Source organism: Patella vulgata, chromosome 1, assembly GCF_932274485.2.
Source record: "Patella vulgata chromosome 1, xgPatVulg1.2, whole genome shotgun sequence".
Taxonomy (NCBI): Eukaryota; Metazoa; Mollusca; class Gastropoda; family Patellidae; genus Patella; species Patella vulgata.
This window is the reverse complement of record NC_065879.2, coordinates 79,531,529-79,558,928: the sequence shown is the minus strand read 5'-3', so window position 1 is coordinate 79,558,928 and position 27,400 is coordinate 79,531,529. Positions and strand designations below refer to the sequence as shown.

At 37.3% G+C, this 27,400-nt stretch overlaps 1 protein-coding gene across 2 annotated transcripts; it reads left to right on the top strand.

Moving 5' to 3' along the window:
• The first annotated feature begins 7,947 nt into the window (after positions 1–7,947).
• On the top strand, positions 7,948–26,823 carry LOC126814163 (cadherin-related tumor suppressor). 2 transcript variants are annotated; one of them, XM_050539195.2, is made up of 14 exons: positions 7,948–8,135; positions 8,954–9,368; positions 9,917–10,110; positions 11,430–11,865; positions 12,598–12,720; positions 13,592–13,792; positions 13,995–14,188; positions 14,864–15,022; positions 15,485–15,725; positions 16,264–16,389; positions 16,658–16,767; positions 17,233–17,345; positions 23,630–23,698; positions 24,182–26,823. In XM_050539195.2, the coding sequence occupies exons 1-14, from the start codon at positions 7,971–7,973 to the stop codon at positions 24,246–24,248; spliced, it is 2,613 nt and encodes an 870-aa protein (XP_050395152.2). In that variant the 5' UTR covers positions 7,948–7,970; the 3' UTR covers positions 24,249–26,823. The 2 variants fall into 2 exon arrangements, with proteins under 2 accessions (XP_050395152.2, XP_055954305.1); XM_056098330.1 differs by lacking the exons at positions 23,630–23,698; positions 24,182–26,823 and adding an exon at positions 18,569–18,624.
• Positions 26,824–27,400: the final 577 nt, after the last annotated feature.

Here is a 27,400-nt window from a genome sequence, read left to right as displayed (position 1 = left end):
AAATACGTCCAGACGTCAAATCATCCAGTCATATTTACAGAAATATACAGTAGCTGATTAGAGAGAGAGAGAGAGAAATGGGGTTTTTCCGTCCACTCGACACAAACTAGGTCATTTCGGGACTAACATATGGTTTTTAATTTTATTTACATAATTCGCTTGCGCGTAGGGGTCTTTAGCAGTGGGAGGAAACCGGGGGACCCGGAGAAAACCCACGAGGTTGTACAGGCGACCCTACTCCTTGCCACGTACAACCGGGGATTCGAAACCACGCCAGTCGACTCAATGACAGACTTTATGATACAGCGCGCACGCTAACCATTCAGCCATCCACCCCCCCCCCCAGCTGATTAGAGCTAGAGAGAGAGAGAGAGAGAGAGAGAGAGAGAGAGAAATGAAATGAAATGGGGTTTAACGTCCTACTGTTCTGCTCCTATACTGGGCTAATGAAGACGGGCATACGCCATACAGTGTGCTATGAGGAAAATTTTGCCCGGGCAGCGGCACTATCGTCTACTCTTATATCGAATTCCAACTGCCAAGGGATCTTTTACGTGCATTCCAATGTATACACGGGACCTCGGTAATTCGTCTCACCCGAAGGACTAGACAGCTATTCTTGTCAGGCCCTCCGTCCTGCATCACTGACAAGGGGGAACCACGCCGGAAAATCTGGATGAACTTTCTCTGCCAATGCAGGGATCGAACACCCGACCTCCAGCCTACGAGCCAGCGTCTTACCCACTTAGTCACGTGATCCCCGAGAGAGAGAAAGAGAGAGAGAGAGAGAGGTGACTTACTGTTCTTTTAAGTGTACCTCAACATGTACACCGGGCCTCGGGTTTTCGTCCCATCCGAAAGACTAGAACACAGACAAAGCAGAAAACACGCTGGAAAATCCCATAGATATTTCTCGTCCAAAACCGGGATCGAACCCCGGGTTTTGTTGTTAGCTAGCCGACGTCTTTCTAACTGAGCCATCGGAAACGATAAGAAAATAATCAATATTAGCGTACATGTATGTGGTATACGCAGAGTTAAAAGTTAATATAGTATACAATAACGATATATATAATTTAGCTTCAGCAATGCGAGAATACATGGGAATATAAATCCTTTAACTTTTAAATCATATCATAGTAGAATATGACGAGAGAGACTGAGAATGCATCGAATGATCTGTGAATGTCTGTAGCATGGTGACTGTTTTTGGGAGGTCATTAAAGGACAATATTGCTGTCAGCCATTATCACATAATGTGATAGAACTGGTTAAACACGTTCCATATATAATTTTATTTTAACACAGATCAATTCTACGATTGTTGCGTATGGAAGATTTTTGGAATGTGTTTAACCAGTTCTATCCCATAATATCATAATGGCGGACACTAATATTGTCCTTTAAGAGGTGTGTTAAGACAATTAGCATATCGATCTAGCCGTACCCCGTTAGACCAGGGCCCTGTTTCACGAAAATATAACAAAAGATAAAATCCAAATTTTAGTAAATTCTTAAATTGGCTAAGCACAAAAATCAATCTAATATTGTCCAATCAAATAACTAAAATTTGAATTTTATCTTAGCTAAAATTTCGTGAAACCGGCCCAGAGTCTTAACACGCAATTGTCATTCAGGATTTTGGAAGAAATGGAGGCCTAGGGTAAAAATAGTACCTACCTTATGTACCATCCGTAAAGTTCTTTAGAATACTTAACATGACTAAATAACAGTCCAAATGTTCCTTTCAGTTCGCTAATGTTATATAGATGTATGTAAAAGTTAAAGAGCTCGAAGCAAACCATAGTGTATATTCAATGAAATGGATTGGGGGACAGCCTATGCCTATCTGTAACCCCTCCGCAAAATTTACCCCAAAGCACACTGCATGGCGTACACGTGTCTAGGGGGTGGGGTGGGGTGTCCGAATGGTTAGCGCGCTGTATCATAAGGTCTGTCATTGAGTCAACTGGGGTGGTTTCGATTTCTAGGTTGTACTTGACAAGGAGTAGGGTCGTATGTCCAACCTCGTAGGTTTTCTACGAGCCCCCCCCCCACACACACACACACTGATAAACATACCTACGCGCAAGAGAATTAGTGAAATAAAACAGAACCATGTGCTAGTCCCAAAATGACCTGGTTTGTGTCGAGTGGACATTAAGCCTCATTACTATTTCTGTCTTTCTGTCTCTCTCTACACCCATCTTCTTTAGAACGTGAAACCCTTTTTCATTTCACGTAATGTTGGTGTAATTGTTATATATTTGGTTATTTCAGGCGGAGTAATATCTGTCAAAAGTGGAATTATTTTAGATTATGAAAGTTTACCATCAATTTTCTATTTGACTATCAGAGCTTTTGATGGCCAGCTTTATTCCGCACCAGCTAATCTAACCATACAATTAATAAATGTAAATGAAGCACCCAGATTTAACCAGTTACAGTATTCCTTTACTGTTAATGAGGGGAAGGTAATCATCTGTACTAGCTGTGGTTAGATGTATTTCATAAGGCCAACTTCAAGTTTGGTCAAAGGTCACGTGATGTAAACAGGGCTAGCGCTAATCCCAACCCTAACCCTAACTCTGGTTCTATCCTTACCCTAGCCCTAACCTACAATCTCGCCAACAACCACGTGCCCTACCCATATTAACACCTCAGTGACCTTAACGAAAAATTGAGTTGGCCTTAAGAAATAAATCTAGCCGCTAGCTGTGAAGTTCCGTGGTAGTACAACGCCACGAGGCCAATATCTGGACACAGGACACCATTAATAATGTACATAAACTATTTAATAGATTTTTTTTTTCTCTCTCACCTTTGCATGGCGTTTTTTGTTGACTGGCGTAGAAAACGATTTAAATATAAATTTTCTGCCAGGTTTTAGCTAATATTCATGATTTCGAGGCAGGAGGATAAGATAGTTAAGAGTTTGATTTGATTGGTAGAGTGGATAGTTGCATGTTTGCTGGTATGCTACTTCCAGTTTGTGTATCTCAAGATTTCCATGTGAACCTTATACCCGCGTTTGAGCGTTTGAGCAAGAGGGTGCCACATGTTGCTCTATCTGTGGTAGAAAGCGCTCAATCCTACGAAAATTTGGTAGAAAATTAGAGCCGGACAAATAAACAAGAAATAACACCAAGGGGAAATAACTGGTGTAATGTGTCCATCTCTCTTCGATCCGAGATGTTCTTATAACTCTACGACAGTAACAAAATACACATAGCTATAATGGATGATATCTGTCCCTACGTGTCATCGCCTGTACTCGTAACAGCAAAACAAAACTGGATATAGGTCTGGGAGGCCACGGTGCTGACGGTGGCTCAGCTCGCTAACCTGGGGATCCGGTGTTCAATCCCCCTTGTCAGTGGTGTAGCGAGGATGGGGCGCTTGGCAGGGGGAACGTATTTGGTCGTTAGAATGGAACCAAAAACTGCCCAAGTGCCGCACACGCATTGTACTGAACAACTCTTGGCAGCTGGAATTCGAAATAAGAGTAGGCTGTAGGGCGGCTGCCCGGGCACAGTGTCTCTCATATCCACACTACATGACGTATCCTCGTCTTCATTGGGCCAATCGGTGTAGACAAGGAGGATGGTAAACGCCATTTCCTTTCATTTTCGCTTAAAGTATGTGCTCACAGTAATGGAGGATGAACAACTTGTTCCTCTTATTAGAATATGATTTTACTTTTTCATTTGCGACTTGTTGCGATAGATTGATTTACTTGGTGTTGAACTCAGCTAACGGACTTGTTCCAGTTAACCTGTATGCATCTATATTATATCATGGTTGTTTCGTCCCTTCATCAAAAAGACCTAATGGGTTCAATTCCAGATTGAATTGCTTTTAATCATAGCGATACATAAAGTGAGACTGCAGATAATAAGCGGTGTCCAGCTTATTTCTACTCTCCCGTTTGATTAGGTACGGGTGAGCTGGTGTCTTTTTCAAGGATGGAGTCAATGGAGCGATCGTCGGTGTTTTGTGAATCACGCGATAATACTGCTTTTGTTTATGCACAGGTCCTTGATACTTGCCCGAATTCTTTCTAGTAAGAAAACCATAATCCATGTTCACGTAGATGATTGTTTTTCTTACTTACAGGCCGGAGATGTCCTCATATCATCGTTACTAGGTTCAGTATCTGATCCCGACAACTCAGTCATCACCTTCTCGTTACTGCCAACGACGGGCTCTTCCTACTTCTCTATCAACCCATCAACTGGCCAGATTCAATACGCTAGAGATTACGATGCCGATCCTAATCGGCTGTCGTCGTCAGTGACACTAACGGTCCAGGCCACAGATCAGACGTTTTTATCAGCAACGGCTAACTTTAATCTTATAATACGCAATGTCAACCAAGCTCCACGGTTCTTGAATCTTCCTGCTATCGTCAACATATCTGAAGCTTTTCCTGCAGGAACACCTTTGTATACTATTCAAGCAACTGATCCAGATTCTACAGATACACTCACGTATAATTTTGTCAACCCTAGTTCGTTTGTTAATACGTATCTTAATTTAAATTCACAGAGTAAGTATCGATACTTTTAAATTTAAAACGGATAAGTGAAGTTTTTGCTACATTCACGGATTATTGAGTTATTTTGGGAGTTGGTGGTTTCCTTTACTTACAGTGCAGAATAATTAATCTAGGTTTGATATAGTAATTTCACATAATTATTTATAAAATGTATTATAGCAAAGTAAACGAATAATTGGCGTGGGTTCAATGGGGGGTCCTGGGGGTCAAGGTGGCTAAGTGGGTAAGACGCTGATTCGCTAGCCTGGAGATCGGGTGTTCGATCCCTGCATTGACCGAGAAAGTTCATCCAGATTTTTCGGCGTGATTCTCCTTCGTCAGTGATGCAGGGCGGAGGGCCTGACAAGGTTCGGATGGGACGAAAAACCGAGGTCCCGTGTACACATTGGCGAGCGCGTAAAAGATACCTTGACAGTTTGAATTCGATAGAAGAGTAGGCCGTAGTGCCGCTGATCGGGCAAAATTTCCCTCATAGCACACTGTATGGCGTATGCCCGTCGTCATTTGCCAGTTTGGAGTTGAACAGTAGGTAGGACGTTAAACCCCATTTCATTTCATTTTAATGGGGGTCCCGTTTCATTCATTCATTCAATAGAGTGTGGTAGTATTTTCATAGAATAATATGTGGATACTTTGTTTGTTAGGGGATACTGTGATAGATTCACAGAATAATTATTGATTCTACTGCATAGATAGTTAGTTGGTTATCATGAAATTTGATGGAGTAATGCATTACATAACATAGAATGTTTGGTGCATGTTTTGTTGTACAATATTCTTTACTTCATTTTTTACAGCCGGTGTGTTAACCTTTACAAGAACGCAAAAACTGGATTATGAAACACAAAATCCTAAATCCATGCTCGTAACGATTAGTGTTGGTAACAATTTCCACAGCATCAATGATCTTCTGACAGTCAATGTTGTCAATAGCAACGAACCGCCATATTTTACAAGGAGTAGCTATGACGTTACCACTACAACTGGTCCGGTAAGTTAAGTTTTATTAATCAACGGAAGTTCTAATATGTTCGAATCAGGTCACATTCACAATTTAACATACATTTAAAGAAAAGAAATAAAATAAAATGAAATGAAACGGGCGTAAACATCCTTCTGTTCTGCACCAAACTGACTAATAAAGACGGGCATATGTCATGCAATGTGTTATGAATGAAATTGTACCAGAACAGAATAAAACCAGAGGTCCCATGTATACGTTGGCTTGCAAGTAAAAAAAAGGTTGTCAGTTTAAATTCGATGAAGAGTAAGCCGACAAGCCACTGCCCTGGCAAAATTTTCCTTATTTTCTTATTTCCGGTTGGTGCAGAAAGGTGGGAACACCACCGTCCTGGCAAAATGTCCATCATAACAACCTACATAGCGTATTCCCGGTTGGTGCTGAAAAGTGGAACAGTAAATCCCATTCCTTGGCATACATAAAGTTTTAAAAAAATCTAAATATTGTAGCATCCATCTAAGGCATAAACAAACCATCGCCACTATCAAAGTGTAAATCCATTTAGCAACCCAGATGGTATGTTGGCGATTGAATGGCTTCCAATTATTTCCATTTTCAGGCAGAGAGAATTATTGTTGACAACTTAGTGGATTTAGTGCAAGACCCCGATTTAACCGACACAACATTTACATACAGCATTCAAAATGAACTTTATTCAAATTATTTCAAAATTGACCAGTCAAATGGTCAGATTTCGTTCGCAGTGGAATATGGTACTGACCGAACTACTTTCCCCGATGAAGTGTCGTTAGTTGTGATAGCGACTGATTCAAGGGGGTTAACTGGAACGACAACTTATGTCATAACCATCAATTTAGCCGAGCTACCACCCGTGATAACAAATTTACCATCCAGTGTGAGTGTGGATGAGAATACAGCAACAGGAAGTACAATATTTACTGTAACAAGTGAAGATTTAAATCCTGATGATACTATAACATATATGATAGAGACAGTCAACTTTACTACACAACTTTTCTTAATTAATGATAGTAAGTATTGTGTATGTACCAATTTGGTGAAATTGACAGATATTTCTACCTAAATCTGCCGACAGACCATTCGAAATTCCCTAATTCCCTCAAAGTTGGTTCCAAATAAATATTTTGTATGGCCCCTCAAACTCTTTTTTTTTCTGATTTTAAAACGGAATGATACCAGAGTTAAAAGATTGGTCACGGACTGAGGATGTTAGGTTAATTTCTGTGTTCAGTCCCATACAAGCCTTGGAGCAAGCACTTGCCATATATTGCATCATATGTTGTAAAACCTTTCAGCCCAGTTACTACTTCTGTTTAAAATTAGAGCTGGGCACGGGGACGGAAATTGGCCGTGCAGCCAGTCAGATTTCTTGAACAAACTGACATCTGTTTGTGTTAGATTATCGAAAAATGGCAACACTTGATATAACTAGAACTTGCTTTGCCTATGGTGTTGTTTCTACTATTTGGTGCCTAATATCGATGGTACCATCATGTTTTTCTTTTCAAATTAACCGAAATAGTTCATCGGGTTTTCCGACATGGTTTCCTCTTGTCAGTGGTGCAGGACGGAGGGCCTGACAAGGACAGATGTCGAGTCATTCGGATGAGACGAAAAACCGAGGTCCCGTGTATACATTTGCGTGCACGTAAAAGATCCCTTGGCAATTGGAATTCGATATAAGAGTAGGCCATAGTGCCGCTGCCCGGGCAAAATTTCCCTCATAGCACACTGTATAGCATATGTCCTTCTTCGTTAGCCCAGTCGGAGCAGGACGTTGACCCCCATTTCATTTCATTTAAAATTTTCTTTTCAAATGGTGTCTAATGGTCTTTCTGTTGTTATGATTCCTTACCTTGAATTATCTCTGTTTTTAGTTTGTGCCGTTATCATCTTTACCATCATTTTTTTGTCTGTTTCCTGTTACTTTTATTAATAACTCCATCTACATTGTGGAAAAATGTAAAATTATTTTCCAAACCACGATTGCTGCAGTTGTGTTTTCTTGGCCATATCAATCTGATTAAAACACAGATCCTATTTCGTTTCGTTTTTATAGTTCAAAATTTCGTTTTACTTGCATTGTCTTTACTACACTATGATCTGGAAGAGTTGTTATCATCATTGACGTGTTCTGAAACGGTCTGTTACGGTGAGCTTTAAGTGTGTTTTGCACGGAACTGTGGGTAATCCACTAGTAACATCAATGCTGATTGGTTAATCAAATGTCTGACGACATAGGGTCAAAAGCCGCGACCTATCGCTACAACCGGTCAGATCTTCATGTAGTGTAGGCCATCGAAAGTATAAAAAAAAATCGAAACGAAATATAGATCTGTATTTTAATTAGATTGTGGTGATATTGTATACCTGTTTTCAGATGGTGATATTTCTGTTAGCGATGGCAGTATGTTAGATTATGAATCTTTACCATCAGTTATCACTGTAGAAATAACAGCTTTCGATGGTGATTTATTTTCAAATCCTGGTATATTAACTGTTAACCTACAGAATGTCAACGAAGCACCAGTCTTTACACTGGCTGAATATAACTTCAATGTTTATGGAAGCAAGGTAAGGTAACATATTATGAAACAAACGAAATATCAAGGGGATACTCGATTGAACGTTCCGGAATTAAATTCTCTCAATTTCAAAAGTAATGTCAATCAAGTGAAAGGGAGAATTTCACAGTACAACGCATGTGCCGACTGCATAAAAAATACCTCGACCAATCATGACAGCTGAAACATATTTGTTACTTAAAATACGTCACTATTCTACTCACACCACCTCAACTGTTGTGACTGGCAGAACTGTGACATGACTGAATTGCTACTTTTTCGCAATCCTTAATTATGATAAAGGAGTAACAGCACTTTGCAGATTAATTGTGTTTTAGTTACAACTCTGCTGTTATTCAAATTTTAAGCTCTTAGTAAAATGGACTTACTGACTTTATTGTCACCCTTATGCAACCGTGTACAGGAGATCTCAGCTTGTCGTCCCATCTGAATAACTAGGCTCTAGGTTAATGAGCCACTGCCGTTTTCACTATTCCACCATGGCTTCCGAATAAAATACAATACAATACAACTCCCCGGGAATATATCGAAAACTAGAAACCCAGAAATCCCCTGTCCAGTTATCTGTGACAAGAAACAGGGAAATCGGCCCCAAGTCACTTGACTAAATGATATACCATATGATCCAACTCGCCCACGTTAACTATTCGACCACGCCCCTCTAAAGGAACATGCTGTTTTTGTTCACAAAAATTATATTGTTTGCCGGTTACGTTCAGTAGTATAAATCTTTTTTTTATATGTTCCATTGTTCCGACTGCGAATAAAGTGGATTAAACTGTAACAAAACGTATTTCTGCATTTCAGGCTGGCCAGGTTGTGATAAACAATTTAACACAGTTCGCTTCGGATCCGGATCAAAACGATGTTTTGACATTTTTAATCTTTCCATCAAATCCAAATTTTTTTATCAACCCTTCAACAGGAGCCATTTCATTTACTTCTGATTATCCATCTTCCTTACCAAAATTAATTAGACTTCCGGTGGTTGCTCGAGATTTAGGAAATCTGAATGACTTGGCGAACATAACAGTGAGAATCAATGACACAAACCAGCCACCTGTTTTGACCAATTTACCAGAAAGAGTTCAAGTGCTAGAAAATACAGCATCAGGAACCACAGTTTTTACTGTCTCAAGCCAAGATGTAGATGGCGGTGATACGATTACCTACACGATGCAAGCTGTTAATACTGCAACCCAGTTATTTTCTATCAGTAGCGGTAAGTACTTTAGGGAGGGAAGTGACTGGTTTGCTGTTTTGTGCAAGGTAACTGTTTTCTATCAGTAGTGCTAGGATTTTTTGTGGACATGTGGTCCGAAATATCTGACCTCATGGTGTAAAAGCCATCAGCGTACCAAAACATGAGCTTATTGCCTGTGGATGTGTGGTCCAAAATATCTGACCTATGTCGGCCGCCTAATACACAATCAGTCACGGTGGGAAACTATACCTTTAGGGGCTTATCCGGTTGTGTTGATGCTGCTCATAGGGATTGACAGCACAGGAATCAACATTTGAATTTTTAAATTGATCCACGCTAAATCCAATGTGTGTTTTCCTTTTACGCTGGAGATGTTCTAGGTAAGACTGATGTACCACTGTAACTGTTTGCTGCTACTTCAGGTGGAATTGCATCTGTGAAACACCTTTTGAACTCTTACTAACCTTTCAGCGTTACCCCTTTCTGTATTAGCTCTGAAAACCTTGAGGATCTGTGTGATCCCACGTTAAGGTTTCTATTACTTTTTATTTTTTTTGTTATTTTAGCCGGAGTAATATCTGTAAAAAGTGGAATTATTTTAGATTATGAAAGTTTACCATCAATTTTCTATTTGACTATCAGAGCTTTTGATGGTCAGCTTTATTCCACACCAGCTAATCTGACCATACAACTAATAAATGTAAATGAAGCACCCAGATTTAACCCATCACAGTTTTCTTTTACTGTTAATGAAGGGAAGGTAACCATCTTTATTATTGACTATGTAATCATCATACTTGTCTTAAAGTAGCCAACTTTTTAACCAGTATCATCTTCGACATTGCAAACAAGACTTATTGGTCAATTTAAATCAAAATTGATGTTGTGATTTTTCCGTGAAAAGATAGGCTTCTGATATCGAATATTTAAGACATAATGAGAACTTTAAACTTGACACACAGAACCGCATGTCAGAATACTTGCGAGTGTCATTTGTAATGAGCGACTCGACGAACGAGGTTAAACATATCTTATGTAGGAGAATACTACCGGTGTAGACTGGAATAACAAGACGTCAAAGACTGCCATTTAATTCGCGTATTTCGCCGAACATAACTCATTAGATATTACAGTATAAACAGAAACAGTTGAATATAAATCAGTTTATATACATCCATATTACGTTGTTATATGCGTTGCGCCTCATTTGTGCCCATTTCTAGGTGCCAAAAAATAGCGATTTAGCTCCTTTAAGTATCTAGGTTTACAATGCAACAGGTTAAACACAATCTTGTTCGTGGATAAAAATTGATCAGTGCAGAATGATGTGAACATTGATTAAAGTTAACGATTCCCGACCCAATAATATCGGGTTTGGGAGGGAGACAACTGATAATGAACATTGTCTGAGCATCAACTCTAACTTTTACATTTAACGAGATTAACATTCAGTTCTATTCGATAGTGGGGGATCACGTGGCTTAGTGGGTAAGACGCTGGCTCGCTAGCCTGGAGGTCGGGTGTTCGATCCCTGCATTGGCCGAGAAAGTTCATCCAGATTTTCCAGCGTGGTTTCCCCTTGTCAGTGATACAGGACGGTGGGCCTGACAAGGACAGCTGTCTAGTCGTTCGGATGGGACGAAAAACCGAGGTTTCGTGTACACATTGGCGTGCACGTAAAAGATCCCTTGGCAGTTGGAATTCGATATAAGAGTAGGCCGTAGTGCCGCTGCCCGGGCAAAATGTCCCTCATAGCACACTGTATGGCGTATGCCCGTCTTCATTAGCCCAGTTTAGGAGTAGAACAGTAGGACGTTAAACCCCATTTCATTTCATTTCATTTATTCGATAGTGGTGGTAGGGGTTGGGGTTGGTAATCAATTCAGCGACTACCAAGGAGTCTATAAGGTGCTCTACCAAAATTTGCCTTGTTTTTGTGTCATTTTCACCTCCGTAGGACCACGATTGAGAGACTGACTCCCCTTATCACAACGGAAGTTGGACTCAGGACAGACTGATGTGAGATTCCGATCTCGTGGTTCCCATCTATACACGTCCCCTGTGTTTAATGTATTTCAGGCAGGTCAGATACTAGTGCCATCCTTAATCACATACATCATAGACGAGGATGCAAACGAACAATTTACATTTTCCTTAGTTCCTGGCACCAACTCCGACAGATTCAGCATTGACCAATCTACTGGTGCGATTAGATTTAGTGCAGATTACGATACAGACCCAAATCGCGCCCCCAATCAAGTGACACTAGATGTACTGGTAAGGGACACAGGACTAGGTTTCAGTACGGGAAAGATCACTCTCAGTATCAGCAATGTGAATCAAGTCCCAATGTTTACCAACCTACCCAAGGAGGTACAGATCTCACCAGACACTCCCGCTGGTACCGTCGTTTTTACGGTTAGTTTTAGTGATCCAGACTCTTTGGATACACTAACTCTTAATGGAATGTTTACCAACACGGTCTCCAGCAATTCATTTAGTTTCAACCAGATTAGTAAGTAGTTTTACAATATGTTCATGGGGCTCAGTCAGACTCAATATAAAGACTAGATATTCTTGAGTCTTTCTCTGTGTGTGGGGGGAGTCACTTTAAGTCTTGATGCTGCATGGGTTCAAGGATTTCTTTAAGTTTAAGCAAATTATTTTTTTTAATATTTCGGTAAGGTTCAAGAGGGAACAGAGAAAGCGCTCTCGATAGTTTCCACACTGATCGGCAGTGAATATTCACTAGGCCGCTAATATAACTGAATGGGATGACATCGGTGCGGGTTAATGAGCTCTAAATATTAACTTTTTATTAAAAGTATATCCGGATAAAAATATTTCTTATTTAGTGTAAATGAGTATATATAAAATTATTAAAAGGCACCATCCTGCCCGGACCAGTCCATGTTGTGTAAACATTACACGGGCTATAGTGCCAATGGTCGACGCAGCGTGGTTTGACGTCACATCTAGAAGGGATTTGAACTTATATAAGGCCAGTTATCTTAAACAGGGGCATTGCGATTACAATACCTCTATGAAACAGATTAGATAGTTAATGTTTGGAAACAATCAGCTATTTTAAGTCTTGTGTCTTGTGACCGCCATTACCTGCACCGTTTCAATGAAGTGTTTTAGTTTAAACCAAACGGGAATTGGGAAAAGAGCTTGGTATATTTCCTTGGAAACAATTAGTTTTATTCACTGTCAATTCGCTTAACACTACTGGGCAATGTTTCAGATGGTGAGTTAAAATACCTTGGTCTAGTCAGTATCCCAGGACATGTTCTACAGTGTACACTTAGTGATGGTAAAGTTACTACTACAGCTCAGCTTAACATACTTGTGTACCAAGATCCCCAAGGTAAATAATTAATTAATACATTGTCAGAAAGCATAAAAGGAAATGAAATTGGGTTTAACGTATAACTTTTCTGTGGTGTGCTATGAGGGAACTTTAGTCTGGACGGTGGCGTGTCCGCTTACTCTTTAACGGATTCTAAGTGGGATCTATGTGTCGTCAAATCAATACGACTAGACGCCAACTCCCTACTTTGTGATCTATATGAGCCCTCGGAGAGAGAGAGAAATGGGGTTTAACGTCCACTCAACACAAACTAGGTCATTTCGGGACTAACATCTGGTGATTTTTTAGCAGTGGGAGGAAACCCACGAGGTTGGACAGGCGACCCTACTCCTTGTCACGTACAACCGGGGATTCGAAACCACGCCAGTTGACCCAATGACAGGTCTTATGATACAGCACGCACGTGCTAACCATTCGGCCATCCAACCCCCCCCCCCCCCCCCAGGAGCCTCCGGCGTCCATAATAAGAAACAGTACAATCATAAGCATGACTAGTCTTATGTAGCAGGAGGACCACCACCACCATCAGTTCAGCACATTCATAGCATTGTAAACATATTCGTGCCCGCTATATTGGGGTAGTTGGGTAGCCCAGTGGTTTAACACGTTCGCGTTAGATTATACGGTTTGTCATTGAGTCAAGTGGTGTGGTTTCGATTCCCCGCATGCACATGTGTCGAGTTTGTTTCGAGAGGACGTTAATCCCCCCCACCCTCCCTCTCTCTCTCTCTCTCTCTCTCTCTTCTCTCTCTCTTCACATAGTTATCACTATCAGTATAGTTATCTCTCCCCCTCTCCCTCGTTCTCTCTCTTTTCATAGTTATCAATTTCTACAGATAGGAACAATTTCAATACTTTTATGTTTTAGTAACCACTACATTAGTCCCGACTACTACAACAGCTTCTCGTGAATTACTTATTACCAATCTACCACAGACAATCACCATAGCAGAAAACGTTCAATCACAAACTATCGTCTTTAAAGTTACAACAAGCAATGCAGTTACCAGCCCCCTTTCCTTCCAGTTACAACATTTAAACACGGGTGATCTGTTTGCTATAAATAATGGTAAGTTCCATAAATAAAACAAAAATTGAATACCGACATAAATTTTTACCCGACTACCAACGTTTAACTATTAGTACGTTGTTTCATTGAATTGCAAAAATTGTCAGATACCTATCCAAAATTTTGACAAAGCGACGTATTTTTTTAGTACGGATTTACATTTTGTATAAGTTGTGTATATCTATAACATATTTTATTACAGATGGTGATGTATACGTTACCAATGGAGCTGTGCTAGATTATGAATCCTTACCAACTTTAATCTACCTGACAATAACAGCCAATAATGGCGCAGTTTCTTCTAAACCAGTCAATCTGACAGTTAGATTATCTAATGTCAACGAACCACCTAAATTTAATCAATCGTTGTACAGTTTTATTATTGGTGACGCTAAGGTTAGAATTGTCTAAGAATGTAATTCTCATGTTTTTCAGAATGAAAGGTGCTAAAGCTGAAATAATAAAAATAGAATAGGATGTAATTCCAAAATGAAATGAAATGAAATGGGGTTTAACGTCCTACTGTTCTGCTCCGATTGGGCTAATGAAGACGGGCATACGCCATACCATGTCCTATGGGGGAAACTTTTTACGTGCATGCCAATGTATACACGGGACCTCGGTTTTTCGTGCCATCCGATCGACCAGAAAGCTGCCCTTGTCAGGGCCTCCGTCCTGCACCACTGACAAGGGGGAAACCACGTCGGAAAATCCCGATGAACTTTCTCGGCCAATGCAGGGATCGAACAGATTTAATTCCACCCACTTTGCACCAACCATAAATATATGAATTAATATTCCCTTATAAATCCCAAAATGGGTTGTTATTACAATTAATAGTCTTTCAAAACTGGTGCTGTATCATAAATAAATAAGTTATAGCGCCATCGATCCTGGTACTGTTGCATTTTATTCACAAGGGCAATCAAAAACAGGTGTTGTGGCATTTTTCCATAAATACAATACAGTACAATGGATCCTCAAGGGTATAGGGTATAGTACAATCTATCCTTAAAGGCAATCGAAGACAAACGCAAATGTAATGGGACAATTGTAACATTCTTATTTCAGTTGGGAGATGATTTGACACAAACACTCATACCCTACATCAACGACCCGACTAGTAAACTGTTCAGTTTAGCTTCGACAACGTATGCTCAATATTTTGCCATTAATCCCACCACAGGTGCAATTAGGCTCGCTACAAACCCACCACTACTTCCTAAACAGGTAATATACATTTTGTATTATAAATGCAATGAAAAAGGGTTTAATGTCCTACTGTTCTGCTCTGCTAATGAAGACGGACATACGCCATACAGTGTGCTATGACGGATATTTTGTTTTACATCGAATTTCAACTGCCAAGGGATCTTTTACGTGCACGCCAATGTATACACGGGAACTCGATTTTTCGTACCATCCGAACGACTAGACAGCTGTCATTGTCTGGCGTCATTCTTGTTTTGAATTATAACATTGGTGTTTTATATCAATAAATTGATACTTCTTATGACGTCATATTTCATATTTGTACAGCAAAACTATTATTAAAGATTACCTTGTAAATGATACTGTAAATGACTGACCTAAGCCTAACCCTAACCCTAGTTCACTGAAGCTATCAGGCACTCTGTGTGTCCCAATAAAGTTTCTGTGATTAGGAATAACTTCTTTCATTTCATTTTTCAGGTTAATTTAACCGTTATTGTACAAGATTCATCTATTGGAGGACAGACTTCCACGGCTGTGATCAGTCTCTTCATGAACCTTCCTCCTCGTTTTACTAACCTTCCCAGTACTGTCACTATACCATCCGACACGCGTCCACGAGATGCTATATTCACTGTCCAGACGACTGATCCTAATCCTGGTGATATTTTAACACTGCGCTTGATTACATCACAATCCAAGTTCGGTTTAGGAAGCATCAGTAAGTTCCATGTGATTACACTCAAACAAACATTAAATTGAAACACTTCATATTACCTTTTGACATCCGAGGCTGTGTCTTTAGTGTGTCAATGTTAAAGATAAAATACACAATGTAGCTTGTTATTATAAATATATCTGATTGTTCCCGGAAATCGACGAACTTTGTTCCGGCTTGGGTGGGACTATTTACCTAATACTACCCAATACCACCTCAATATCACCACATACTACCCAATACTACAACATAATGATGCAAAATGGATATATCATTTATTTTTTTTTTCAAAAATAGAAAGTTATATCGCGTCAATTGTATATCAAATGTCATACAGATGTTTGGCTGTTCCATTTGCCTTCCTATGTCACCAAAAGCAAGTAAATAATAACCCAATACTACCAAATACTACTCAATATTATCAAATAACAACCATATATTGTCAAATAACAGCACATTAGTATAATTACTTCGCTAATTACACAATGTATATTTTCCATGATATTTAGTTTAACAATTCTCCTTTCTACTTTTACTTTAGCAAATGACGTATTTGTCCAATTAGGAGACAGCTTTTCAGCTAATGAGAGTTATATTATAGAGTTTAGTGTTTCTGATGGGCAGAAACTGGTCAATTCTGCTCTTACAGTGCATGTGTACATTCCAGGTAGGTTTATTTAATCGTTTTTCGTTTTAATTTTTTATATTTTGAATTTTTTATGCAGGGGTATATTTTTCTGATAAATTAATTATTTAACGCACCTTTGTTCCGGAACTAATGGGGTGTCACAGAACTCTGTTTTGGGGCCATTTTGTTTGTTATGTTATTGTTATATTACAGTAAGTATTCTGAAAATGTATGATTTTTGGGCGAATCTTTATGTTTTTCGTCGTTAAGGTTATGGCTGCTATAATTATTTTTTTTTTATTTTAAGCAAAAACTATAACCGAAATACCAACGAGTCTAACGACGAAACCTACCGTTGTAGATCCAAAGACGACAACCAGTAATACTGTTACAGATTCTAACGATAGCCTGCCACTTGTAAGTTTACTTTCACTTTAGCGAATCATTTGTCAAAAATCTTAATTCTATACTAATGTTTTGGACATCTTATGTCTTTGACAGTGTTGAACTTCGTGGGTCTTTATACCTAGATTCTGGAGATATGCAGTATAAAAAGAAATGGGGTTTAACGTTCACCCGACACAAATTATGTAATTCGGTTTATTTTCTTTAAATAATTAGCTTGCGCGTAGGGGCCTTTAGCAGCGAGGGGAACCGGTGGACCCGTTGGAAAAAACACGCGGGTAGATAGGCAACTCTACTCATTGTCACGTACAAGCAGAGAATCGTACCCTCGCCACATGATCTAAAGCGGATGCCTTAGATTATTCAACCACCTAAACCCCTAAAATGTATGTATGTATGTGACGTTATGTGGCTATTATCTATGATAATGACCCAAAAGAACACGTGCTGGAAATATTTATATTTTTTGTATTTTAGCTTGAAAGACCATGGGCGATAACAGCCATTATTATTACAGCTGTACTGGTGCCGACGTTGATTATATTAGTAGCAGTTATAATCTGTAAGCGACGTAATGGACACGATGACAGGTGGGTAATATTGGGGCGGATTCAGGGTGTATGTCATCTTCAATAGAAGGCTTGATCTCGCTTTAACTACGTACATCTTATCAAGGCCTTCACGTAATACCCTACATATTGCGGCACTAATTTCGATTGGGTATAAGCCCAACTTGTGAGCCTATCAGATTCCTCGATCGTCGCGAATACCAAGTCTCGCGCTTACAAGCTAAAAGGTCTACCTGTGATAATCGAGTTGCAAAGTTGAAGGTTCATTCAATGTCAAGGTTTCCGTGGAGGTCGCGATGTCACAACCTCTGATTGGACGCTGCTGCTCACGTGTCTGTAGATAACTTAGCTATAAGTTCGAGAATTGTGAAGTAAACAAGCAACGGCCAGATGTTGTGAAACTCGTAGTCGTTGCTTCAGGAACATGGGTGTATGTATGGTTAGATCTATTTAAGGCCACCACCAGATTTGGCCAAAGGTCCCGCGATGTAAACAGGACTAGTGCTAACTCTAACCCTGGACCTAGCCATAACCCTAACCCTAACCCACAATCTAGTAAACAATCACGTGCCTTAACCTTATTTACATCTCAGCGACCTTGACGAAATCTGGAGGTGACCTTAAGGAATAGATCTACCCCATCTGTATGTAATGTAATAATACAGAGCGACTGAAATCCGAAACGGTGTTACAATTTGTATAAACTCATTAACTTTGAATGGTAATAGAACGTGCAGGGGGAACGCATTATACACAATTACAAAAGATAAACCTATGCACATAGCACAAACAACAATTTTGAAAGCAATAAATAATGCTAGAAAAAAGGCAAGTTTGAGCACCATACAATAAAATACACATATGTATTTTAGTCCATGTGACAGACCTGGGATTTTGGAACATCATTACCAATTTGATGAATAAATTCAACCATGATTTTCAGTTAGCCTGGTGGCTGAAGTGTTGAAATTTGGTTGATGGACTTCCGGGTTACTTTGCTAAATTGCATTTTGGCGGCCATCTTTAAAGATGGCCGCCGTTATTTCATTGAAATTGAGCGCATCGGGGAAACCTTCATAGCTCCTGAAAAGATCGACCTATGGATATGGAATGTGGCTCACAATGTTCACAAGAAAATGCTTCTTCTGGTGCTATATGATTCTTGTTGTTGAATGAATCATATATTTTCCAAATCAACAGATTATTCTGGAAAAAGCAACCTTTTGGCATTTTTATTTTCCCAGGTTTTCATGATTTATTTTATAAGTTTACTACTACAGCTGCGGTGGCCGCAAACTCAACAAAAGTCGTAAGTAGACTGTCAAATTTAAAATGTTGAACGTCGGCGAGGCAGGGCACAAACTTAGTGAACTTTTAGCTAGTGTGTCACAATCAAAACGATATTTGGGGACGGGTTGTTTCTGTGTCAAAATTTGTCCCTAAAGACAATTTTGAGATTATGTCACTTCTGTGACGTCATTTTCGGTTGGGGTTTTGTCCGATGTCCAAAATGACCGCAAGGGAGCTAATGATGATCCGAACAATTATAGGCCAATCTCAATTCTCCCCACAATTTCAAAGATATTCGAAAGGCACTTGAGCACTCAAATTCAAACTTATTTGGAAACCTTCAATGTTCTTTATGCTTACCAATCTGGATTTAGATCAGATCATTCATGTGCTACTGCACCGATCCGAATGACAGATAATTGGCTTGATGCTATCGATAATGGTGCGATGAGTGGTATAGTGTATCTTGATTTTAGCAAAGCATTTGATCTCATTGATCATAAGCTTATTATTGAAAAACTACATCTTTATCGATTTGATAATAATTCACAAATTTTGATTGAATCATATCTTGACTCACGGAAGCAAAATGTATGTTTAGGATCAATTACCTCCTCAATTACTACAGTCAAATGCGGGGTTCCACAAGGGTCGATCGTGGGTCCTCTCCTATTCCTTATTTTTATAAATGATTTCCCACTCAATATTGAATCAAGTCAGATAGATTTGTTTGCTGATGACAGTACCCTGCATTGTTCACACAAAGATATTTAATCCATCGCCAATAATCTCCAAAATTATCTCTATTTGGTTGCTAAATGATGTGAAAACAATGGGATGGTAATCAATCCTTCGAAAACAAAATCAATGCTGATTTCATCAAAACACAAAAGAAATCAGAAAAACCTAACTTTATCACTCCATGGTGAGAAAATTGAGACGGTTACTACCGCAAAATTACTTGGAATTCAAATTGATCAAGACCTTAATTGGGAAGCACAGATAGCAGATATGTCTAAAAAAACTTGCATCAAAAATATTTCTCCTAAATAAGATAAAAGATCATTTACCTTACGAGACAGGAATTTTGTTTTATAACAGTTACATACTACCAATATTTGATTATTGCTCTATTATTTGGGGAAATGCTACCAAAAGTAGATTAGACATTCTTTTAAAATTACAAAAGAGGGCAACAAGAACTATTCTTGATGCACTGATTGAAACTCCGTCCACCTCTTTATTTACTAAACTCGGTTGGCTTACCCTTACACAGAGGATTCTTTACAATAAAATTGTCTTAGCATTCAAAATTATTACATTTAATACTCCACTTTATCTAAATTTCTATTTTATTGAAAAATCTCTTGTTTCCAAAACCGATATCTTGCTCCGTTCACAGACCAGTAAATCTCTTTTTCTTCAAAATTGCAAAAAAGAATCCATGAAACGTACTTTTCATTATTCTGCATGTCTTTTATGGAACAATCTGCCTTTTGATATAAAGATGTGTAAAAATGTTGAAAATTTTAAGATTAAACTGAAAAGTCATTTATTTTGCACACTGAAGGAACCATAATATTCAACTGATGACATACTTATTATTTTTAACTTGCAACTGCATTCTATTTTATTTTGTGTGTAATTATAGTGTTCTTCCTATTTTCTACTTGTATAATGTATATGTTTTGAAGTTTGGGAGTGACTTATCAAACTTCCCACTTTAAAATGCTATTGCATTTCTAATGATTTTAAATTTATCCTGATATTACATGTATATATGTCTTTGTAGCTTAGGAGGGACCTATGGAAGATTAGTTTTATTGCAAACTAAATACGTTGCCTCATTAAATAAAGTTTTTATTATTATTATTATTATTATAGTATCATGCAAGGTAGGGCTTATGATATATCATGTATAGGGTTTTCGTAGCCACTGAATTTAAAATTGAATTATTTATTGGAATTTTCGATGAAACGGAAAGGTTTGTTCCGCACAGGTATTAGCTTAGAAGGGACAAATACAATTTGTAGAACCAGATATTTGATGTTAGTGAACCCATTTTTCTAGGACACCTGTTTCACACGAAATCTTATTTTCTATCCAGACGAACCTTCAGTATAATAATCTATATGCATACAAAGTTTATGAAAATACACATTCAAGCAGCATTTAATATGGTCTACCACCTGTAGGACACTCCCTTCAACTTAAAAATAAATTGTTTATTGGAATTTTCGATTAAACGTAAACTTTCTGTAAAATGTAAAAAACTCGACTAATATACCAGTTGTAACATGTTTAACATCATATCTTTCCACGCGAATTAACAATAAATTGTTCATTCGATAAAACGGAAACATTTTTTATACTTGTAAAATAAATACCTATTGTGTATATGATACGTTGAAGTCTACCATGTAATACGGAAATTTGCAACACGTTTATAAGCACCATATCTTTCTACATGAACTAACAATAAATTGTCCATTGGATAAAAAGGAGACATTTTTTTTATATATATAACTGTAAAATAATATATGAATTATCGTTTTAACATCATATCTTTTGCCTCCCTTTTCAGGGATGGACACTCAAAAGGAGTATGGTAGTTTCGGGGGTCCCTAAACTAGTCAATGTTCTCGCGTAGTTATGAATTTATGTCGTTTTTGATGAATTATTAAGATATATGCATAAGCTAAAAACACCAGGATATACTCTAGAAAGTACCATTTAAATTACAGTCAGTTTTTCAAAAGAAATTTCAAGTCTGGTTGTAGAGAACCCTGTCGTTCACCTCACGGAGCAAAGATAAGCCTGTCCTATCCTAGGTATCATATGTGTAATTTTATGTCAACTTCACAATTGTTAGTATAAATATAACATTTACTTGACAATTATCACAATTTTCATCTGGCCTTAAAATATTTTAATTGGATTTGTGTTCCTGGTGGTATAAGCTTTCCAAATATGTATAGTTTGTTTAATAGGGAGGACCTTGTAGCGGAACTGTGTTTCTAAGCAAGCTAAAAATTTTGGTTGCAGGCCTACTAGACTATACGACAAAAGTTGTCGGGCATAGAGGCGTTAATATAAACGGACCACATTACCATTTCTGAACGAATAAGAGATCTTAAATTCTTAACAACTGGATATATCATAAATAATTCTCAATGCGGCTTAAAATGGTGCAAAGGCATAGTAGATGAAATTAAAATGACTCACTATTTTGGTGAAATGTCTTGTGATCTGTGAGATCCAAAATAATCAATTCCATATTATGCCCCATTGTATTGTTTATGGGGTGTGTGTGTGTGGGGGGGGGGGTCGCATAGGATGTGTCATTTTTAGCAGTATCATTAACATCATTTTCAGCATTATTTTTGAGTTTTTATTCATGTTCAGTGACTCTGAAAACCTTATAAAAGAGACATTATAAGCTATATAAAACAGTCATTCATGTTATGGAAATTCTGACCGCCATTTTGAATTTTCCCCATCTTGGATTTTTAAAACTCTTTGTTTAGATTAAACAAACATTGTGCAAGAGCTAAATCTGCCTATTGCAGGTCTTTCTTTAGGCCTGAAATGTTTTCTATATTATTATTTAGACATTAATTAACTGACCCAGGCCATAATCAACTCTCGATGGCATCGGATTTCTCCGATATTAAATAAATTAGAACGTATCAGTCATATTTTGATTTAATCTAAAAATGGAGGAGCGAGACTTAGCTTCGAGCAACCAGTACAGTTGTTGAAATTATTGCACGTGTCTTGTCAAACCTTCAAAGGCTAATATCTTCGCTTGCAATAGAGTAATTTGAATGAAATTGTCAAATTATTCATTTTACATTATCTATTTTCGAACTATTGTAGCAAGAATGGCTAGCTCTTTATCTAAATCTTACGTAATGAATCTTTAATTGTAAGCTCATTGGATAGTACATGTCATATCAAACAATGAAATGACTATTATCTGGCATATTGGCCATTTTAGGAAATTTTGTCGCCATTTTGAATTTCCGCCATCTTGGATCTGGGACACTCATATTTGAGATTATTTTTTATGATTAATGTTTCTGATATCTATTCAATCACTTAAGTTGACCAAACAGATAATTTGGCTTATATGGGTAAACATACGAACAGACATGAAAAAAAAAATCGAAAATGTTGCTTTTTTCAGATTAATTTTTTATTTTAAAACTGATAGTATTGATTAAACAACATATATCATATACCAGCAGATGCAGAATTATATTATGAACATTTTGAGATATATTACATATCCATATAGGTGAAACTGTTGAGGAGTTATGAAGGCTTCCCCGACTCGCACTATTTCAAATAAGAAAAAAAACGGCGGCCATTTTTTTAAAGATGGCCGCCAAACTGACATTTGGCAAAGTGACCCGGAAGTCCATCAACCTATTTTGGACACTTTAGACCTAAGGCTAACTGAAAATCATAGTTAAACCAATTCATCAAATTGGTAATGAATATCTGCCTGTCACATGGACTATTTATTTGAAATAAATTCGCATTATCATATATTTGTGTTATTTTTTATCATTTTGTTTGCAAACTTAGTGTGGTATTGGGGTGTTTTATCCATAAGATGGCCTGGATTGTTGCATGACAATCAGAAGGGCTAATTAAAAACAGACATCTTCCATTTCACTCCATCCCATATATTATGGTAACTAATGTAAAGTAGAGCGAAACCTATTTGTGATATTTAACGATTAGGAACGTAACAAAACTAACACAGTTATATGGGCTTAATAACGACACGGGTATACTTATCGGAACGTCGTGCTTGTACATAATAAACCAGTGCTTGTTTTCCCATATAACAGTATTTAAATGTAGAGCGATTAAAATACAACTCCTTGTTACATAGGTCTCAGATGAAACGATGACAATATAGACTGGGTTGATCAAGAATATAACACGTTTTGAGGATTTCGTAAAATAAAGGGAGGTAATCGATACTCCTTTTTATTTACAGGTCCAGTTCTAACGAGAAGATTTACGATCAAAGATCAAACAGATCACTTCCACTATCTTTCTATCCTAGGTAAGTTTATCAGATATCAAAATTTATTGACAGTAGCGTCGGTGGCTCAATGGGTAGGACGCTGGCTAGCTAACTAGGAGGTCCCGCTGTTGGTCGGGAAAGTTCATCGGAATTTTCCAGTGTTGTTTTGCTTGTCAGTAGCTGCAAGATGAGGGTCTGGCAACGACATTGTCTAGTCGTTCGCGCCCTGTGTACATGTTGGTGTAAACTTTTAAAAAAGAACCCTCGACAGTTGGAATTCGAGATAAGCGGTACAACAGCTGTCCTGTCAAAACTTTCTTCAGAGCACACTGTATGGCATACCCCCGTCTTCGTAAAGTCGATTCGATGCAGAAAAGCTAGACTTTAAACCCATCCCATTTCATTTTTATGTTACTGTTTCTGTCCTGATTGTTTATTTATTGTACAGTTTTCCTTATTCTCTGTTTAGAATTATTACATTTGACAAGTGTTAAAATGATATTTATTTTTTTTTATTTTCAGTTACAACCATGGAAAGGGTTTCTACCAAACCCACACATACCCACATAACTTTAATTTTACTGATTAATTAAATTATTCAAAAGTATTAGAACTATGAAGTTTTTTATTTATGTGTTACCTATACAAATAAAGAAAATGCAAGCTTGGGTCGAGAAACCGTCGAGGACAATTGTAAATGGGCAAAATATCTAAAGTCTGATTTGTACACTTATGTTGAAAAATATCTGAAGTCTATTTTCAATGTGTACACTCTAAAATAACGTGTGTTGAAAAATATCTAAAGTCTCCTATCAACTTGTACTATACAAGATAATTAGAATTATACCGTTATTTTATTTCTTCTTTATTATTCTGATTTTCTACACTGCATGACATATAACATAATTGGCAATCGTAAAGTCCTGGGCCCTGTTTCTCGAAATCTTAACTAAAGATAAAATCCAAATTTTAGTAGATACCTCAATTTTGATTGGCTAAGCACTAAAATCAGTCTAATATTATCCAATCAAATTACTAAAATTTGGATTTTATCTTAGTTAAAATTTCGTGAAACAGGCCCCTGGTCCCTATCGCGTATCCGTATTGATTTTGCCTGTGACGTCATCATGGCATGTGTATTTCTCATACGGATACGGCAGCACGTATCGAACAGCTTTCATACGGAAAAGGTCATGCTACTTTTAGACACTAAAATGCTGTGCCGTAGCGTTTGATGTGATTTTAACCATGATAAAGACTGGAATTTAATCATTATTTTTTATTAGCTTTTCGCGGAATTTTCATATTTTTCCTATATGCCTGTCTGCATGCTGGTTGATCTACCTGCTAAATTTAGGGAGGCGGGACCGTGCCATCTGTAAAAAGGGTATACATTCTGAAATGATACATTAGTGAAACCAAAAATTGCCGTTGAATTCGAAGATTTTTTTTAATAAGATTCGACACTAATTTTTTTTTAATTTTTACATAACTCAGCGACTGTTGAGCGACTTTGCTCCCTTCAGGAATTTGTAGGTCAGGCACTTGACTAGTACTGATGTTGATCTTGGTAGATAACTGCCATCATGCTGTAATGGGACTAAGCTCAACTCAGCTACTCATACGTACGCGGTACGAAAATCTGCCAAAACTCTAAAACTATATTGACACAACCTATCACGTGACGATACGGATACGTGATACGGATGGAAAAGATTCCGCTTGCCAAAAGTCTCTATTTATTCAGACGGTTGACGTATGAGTGTGTTACATACAAGACTTCGATGAGTTTATAAATAGATCAGCTGATTAATAGGAAATGAAATAAAAGATGGGGTTTAATGTTCCAGCATCAACCGGGGTAATATCGACATGCACACGTCATGCAGTGCTATGAAGTAAATTTTGCCCTGACAGGAGGACAGCGACGCTTCCTCCTACTCGTAATTTAAATTCATCTGTCAGGCCTGGCAAATCTCGATCAAACATAATTAACCAGTTTCATTCTCAAAAATATATATGTGACTTCTCCATTTAAACAAATGATAAATGCAACATTAATGCAATGAAATGGGGTTTAGCGTCCTTCTGTTCTGCTCCGATTAGACATATGCCATGCAGTGTGTTATGAGGGAATTATTACCCGCACAGCAGCGCTACGGTCTACTCTTATACTTAATAACAACTGTGAAGGATTATTTTATGGGACCTTAATTCGCAAATCATTTAGTTTTATATATTTTGAATCTGTTATAAGTATTTTAGTTGCATCAAGTTTTAATAATAGATTACGAAATATATTGCATATATTATTTTTGTATTTTTTTTATAAGTATGTTATTTATATTAGACGTCATAAATACATTACAACTTTTTCAAGTTACATCTTTGTCAAATTACATATATTTGCAATTGCGTCTATAAGATGTCTCTAAATAGTTATCAGTATTTTATTCAAATTAGACATTACGAACTGTATTAGATGGGTCATGTTTGTAATTTGTATTTATATCCAAAAATAAATTACAAACTTTATAAATGGGTTATGTTTGTAATTTGTATTTTACAACCAAAATAGATTACGAACTTTATAAAATGGATTATGTTTTAATCTGGATTTACAACAAAAATAGATTACGAACGGCATAAAATGGGTTATGTTTGTAATTTGTATTTAAAAAAAAAATAGATTACGAACTTTATAAAATTGGTTATTTTTGTAATTTGTATTTACAACGAAATTAGATCACCAACTTTATATAATTGGTTATGTTTGTAATTTGTACTTTTACAACCAAAATAGATTACGAAATTTATATAATGGGTTATGTTTGTAATTTGTATTTAAAACCAAAATAGATTACGAACTTTATAATATTGGTTATATTTGTAATTTGTATTTACAACGAAATTAGATCACGAACTTTATAAAATTGGTTATGTTTGTAATTTGGATTTACAACCAAAATAGATTACGAACTGCATAAAATAGTTTATGTTTGTAATTTGTATTTAAAACCAAACTAGATTACGAATTTTATAAAATGGGTTATTTCTTTGTTATTTGTATTTACGATCAAAATAGATTACGAAATTTATAAAATGGATTATGTTTATTATTTATATTTACAACTTTGTTAGATATAATATTTTTGTAATCTGTATATGCGTGATACATCAAAATGGGGCTAATTCCATGCTTCATAGACACAAACTGTTAAACAGTTTGACAATTGAACTGAAATAAAATGAGACAAACTTTTGAAATATTACACACATTACTGTCGACCAAAAGTGAACATATTAGACTTGTATCTATATATCGTCCTCCACAATCTCCTAAAAACAAAGTTACATTTGATCAATTTATAGCCGAATTTTCTGAATTACTGCAAAATTTAGTGACATCAACAGGTCATTTATTAATAGTTGGTGATTTTAATTTTCATATTGACAATGTCAGTGATAGCCAATCTGTTCAGTTTCTCAATATTTTATCTTCATATAACCTTACACAACATGTGCAAGTTCCTACTCACGGAAAGGGCCACACTCTGGATCTAATTATTACAAGAGATATTGATGACATAATAGCCGGTACAAACGTTCTTGATCACTGTATCTCCGATCATTACAGTGTTTTTGCCTCCCTTAAGCTCAACAAACCTGGCAGTGTAAAAGAAAGACTGATTTTTAGGAATACAAAGAACATAAATATAGATAGTTTTAGAAGTGACATTA

What these genes read in the sequence shown, in the direction of transcription:
- LOC126814163 (XM_050539195.2), top strand. Translation starts at nt 7,971, where the DNA reads ATGTTAGATTATGAATCTTTACCATCAGTTATCACTGTAGAAATAACA. An exon ending in TGTGTACCAAGATCCCCAAG is followed by an intron (nt 12,721 to 13,591) that starts GTAAATAATTAA and finishes TTTATGTTTTAG; the next exon opens with TAACCACTACATTAGTCCCG. An exon ending in CTAACGATAGCCTGCCACTT is followed by an intron (nt 16,768 to 17,232) that starts GTAAGTTTACTT and finishes TTTGTATTTTAG; the next exon opens with CTTGAAAGACCATGGGCGAT.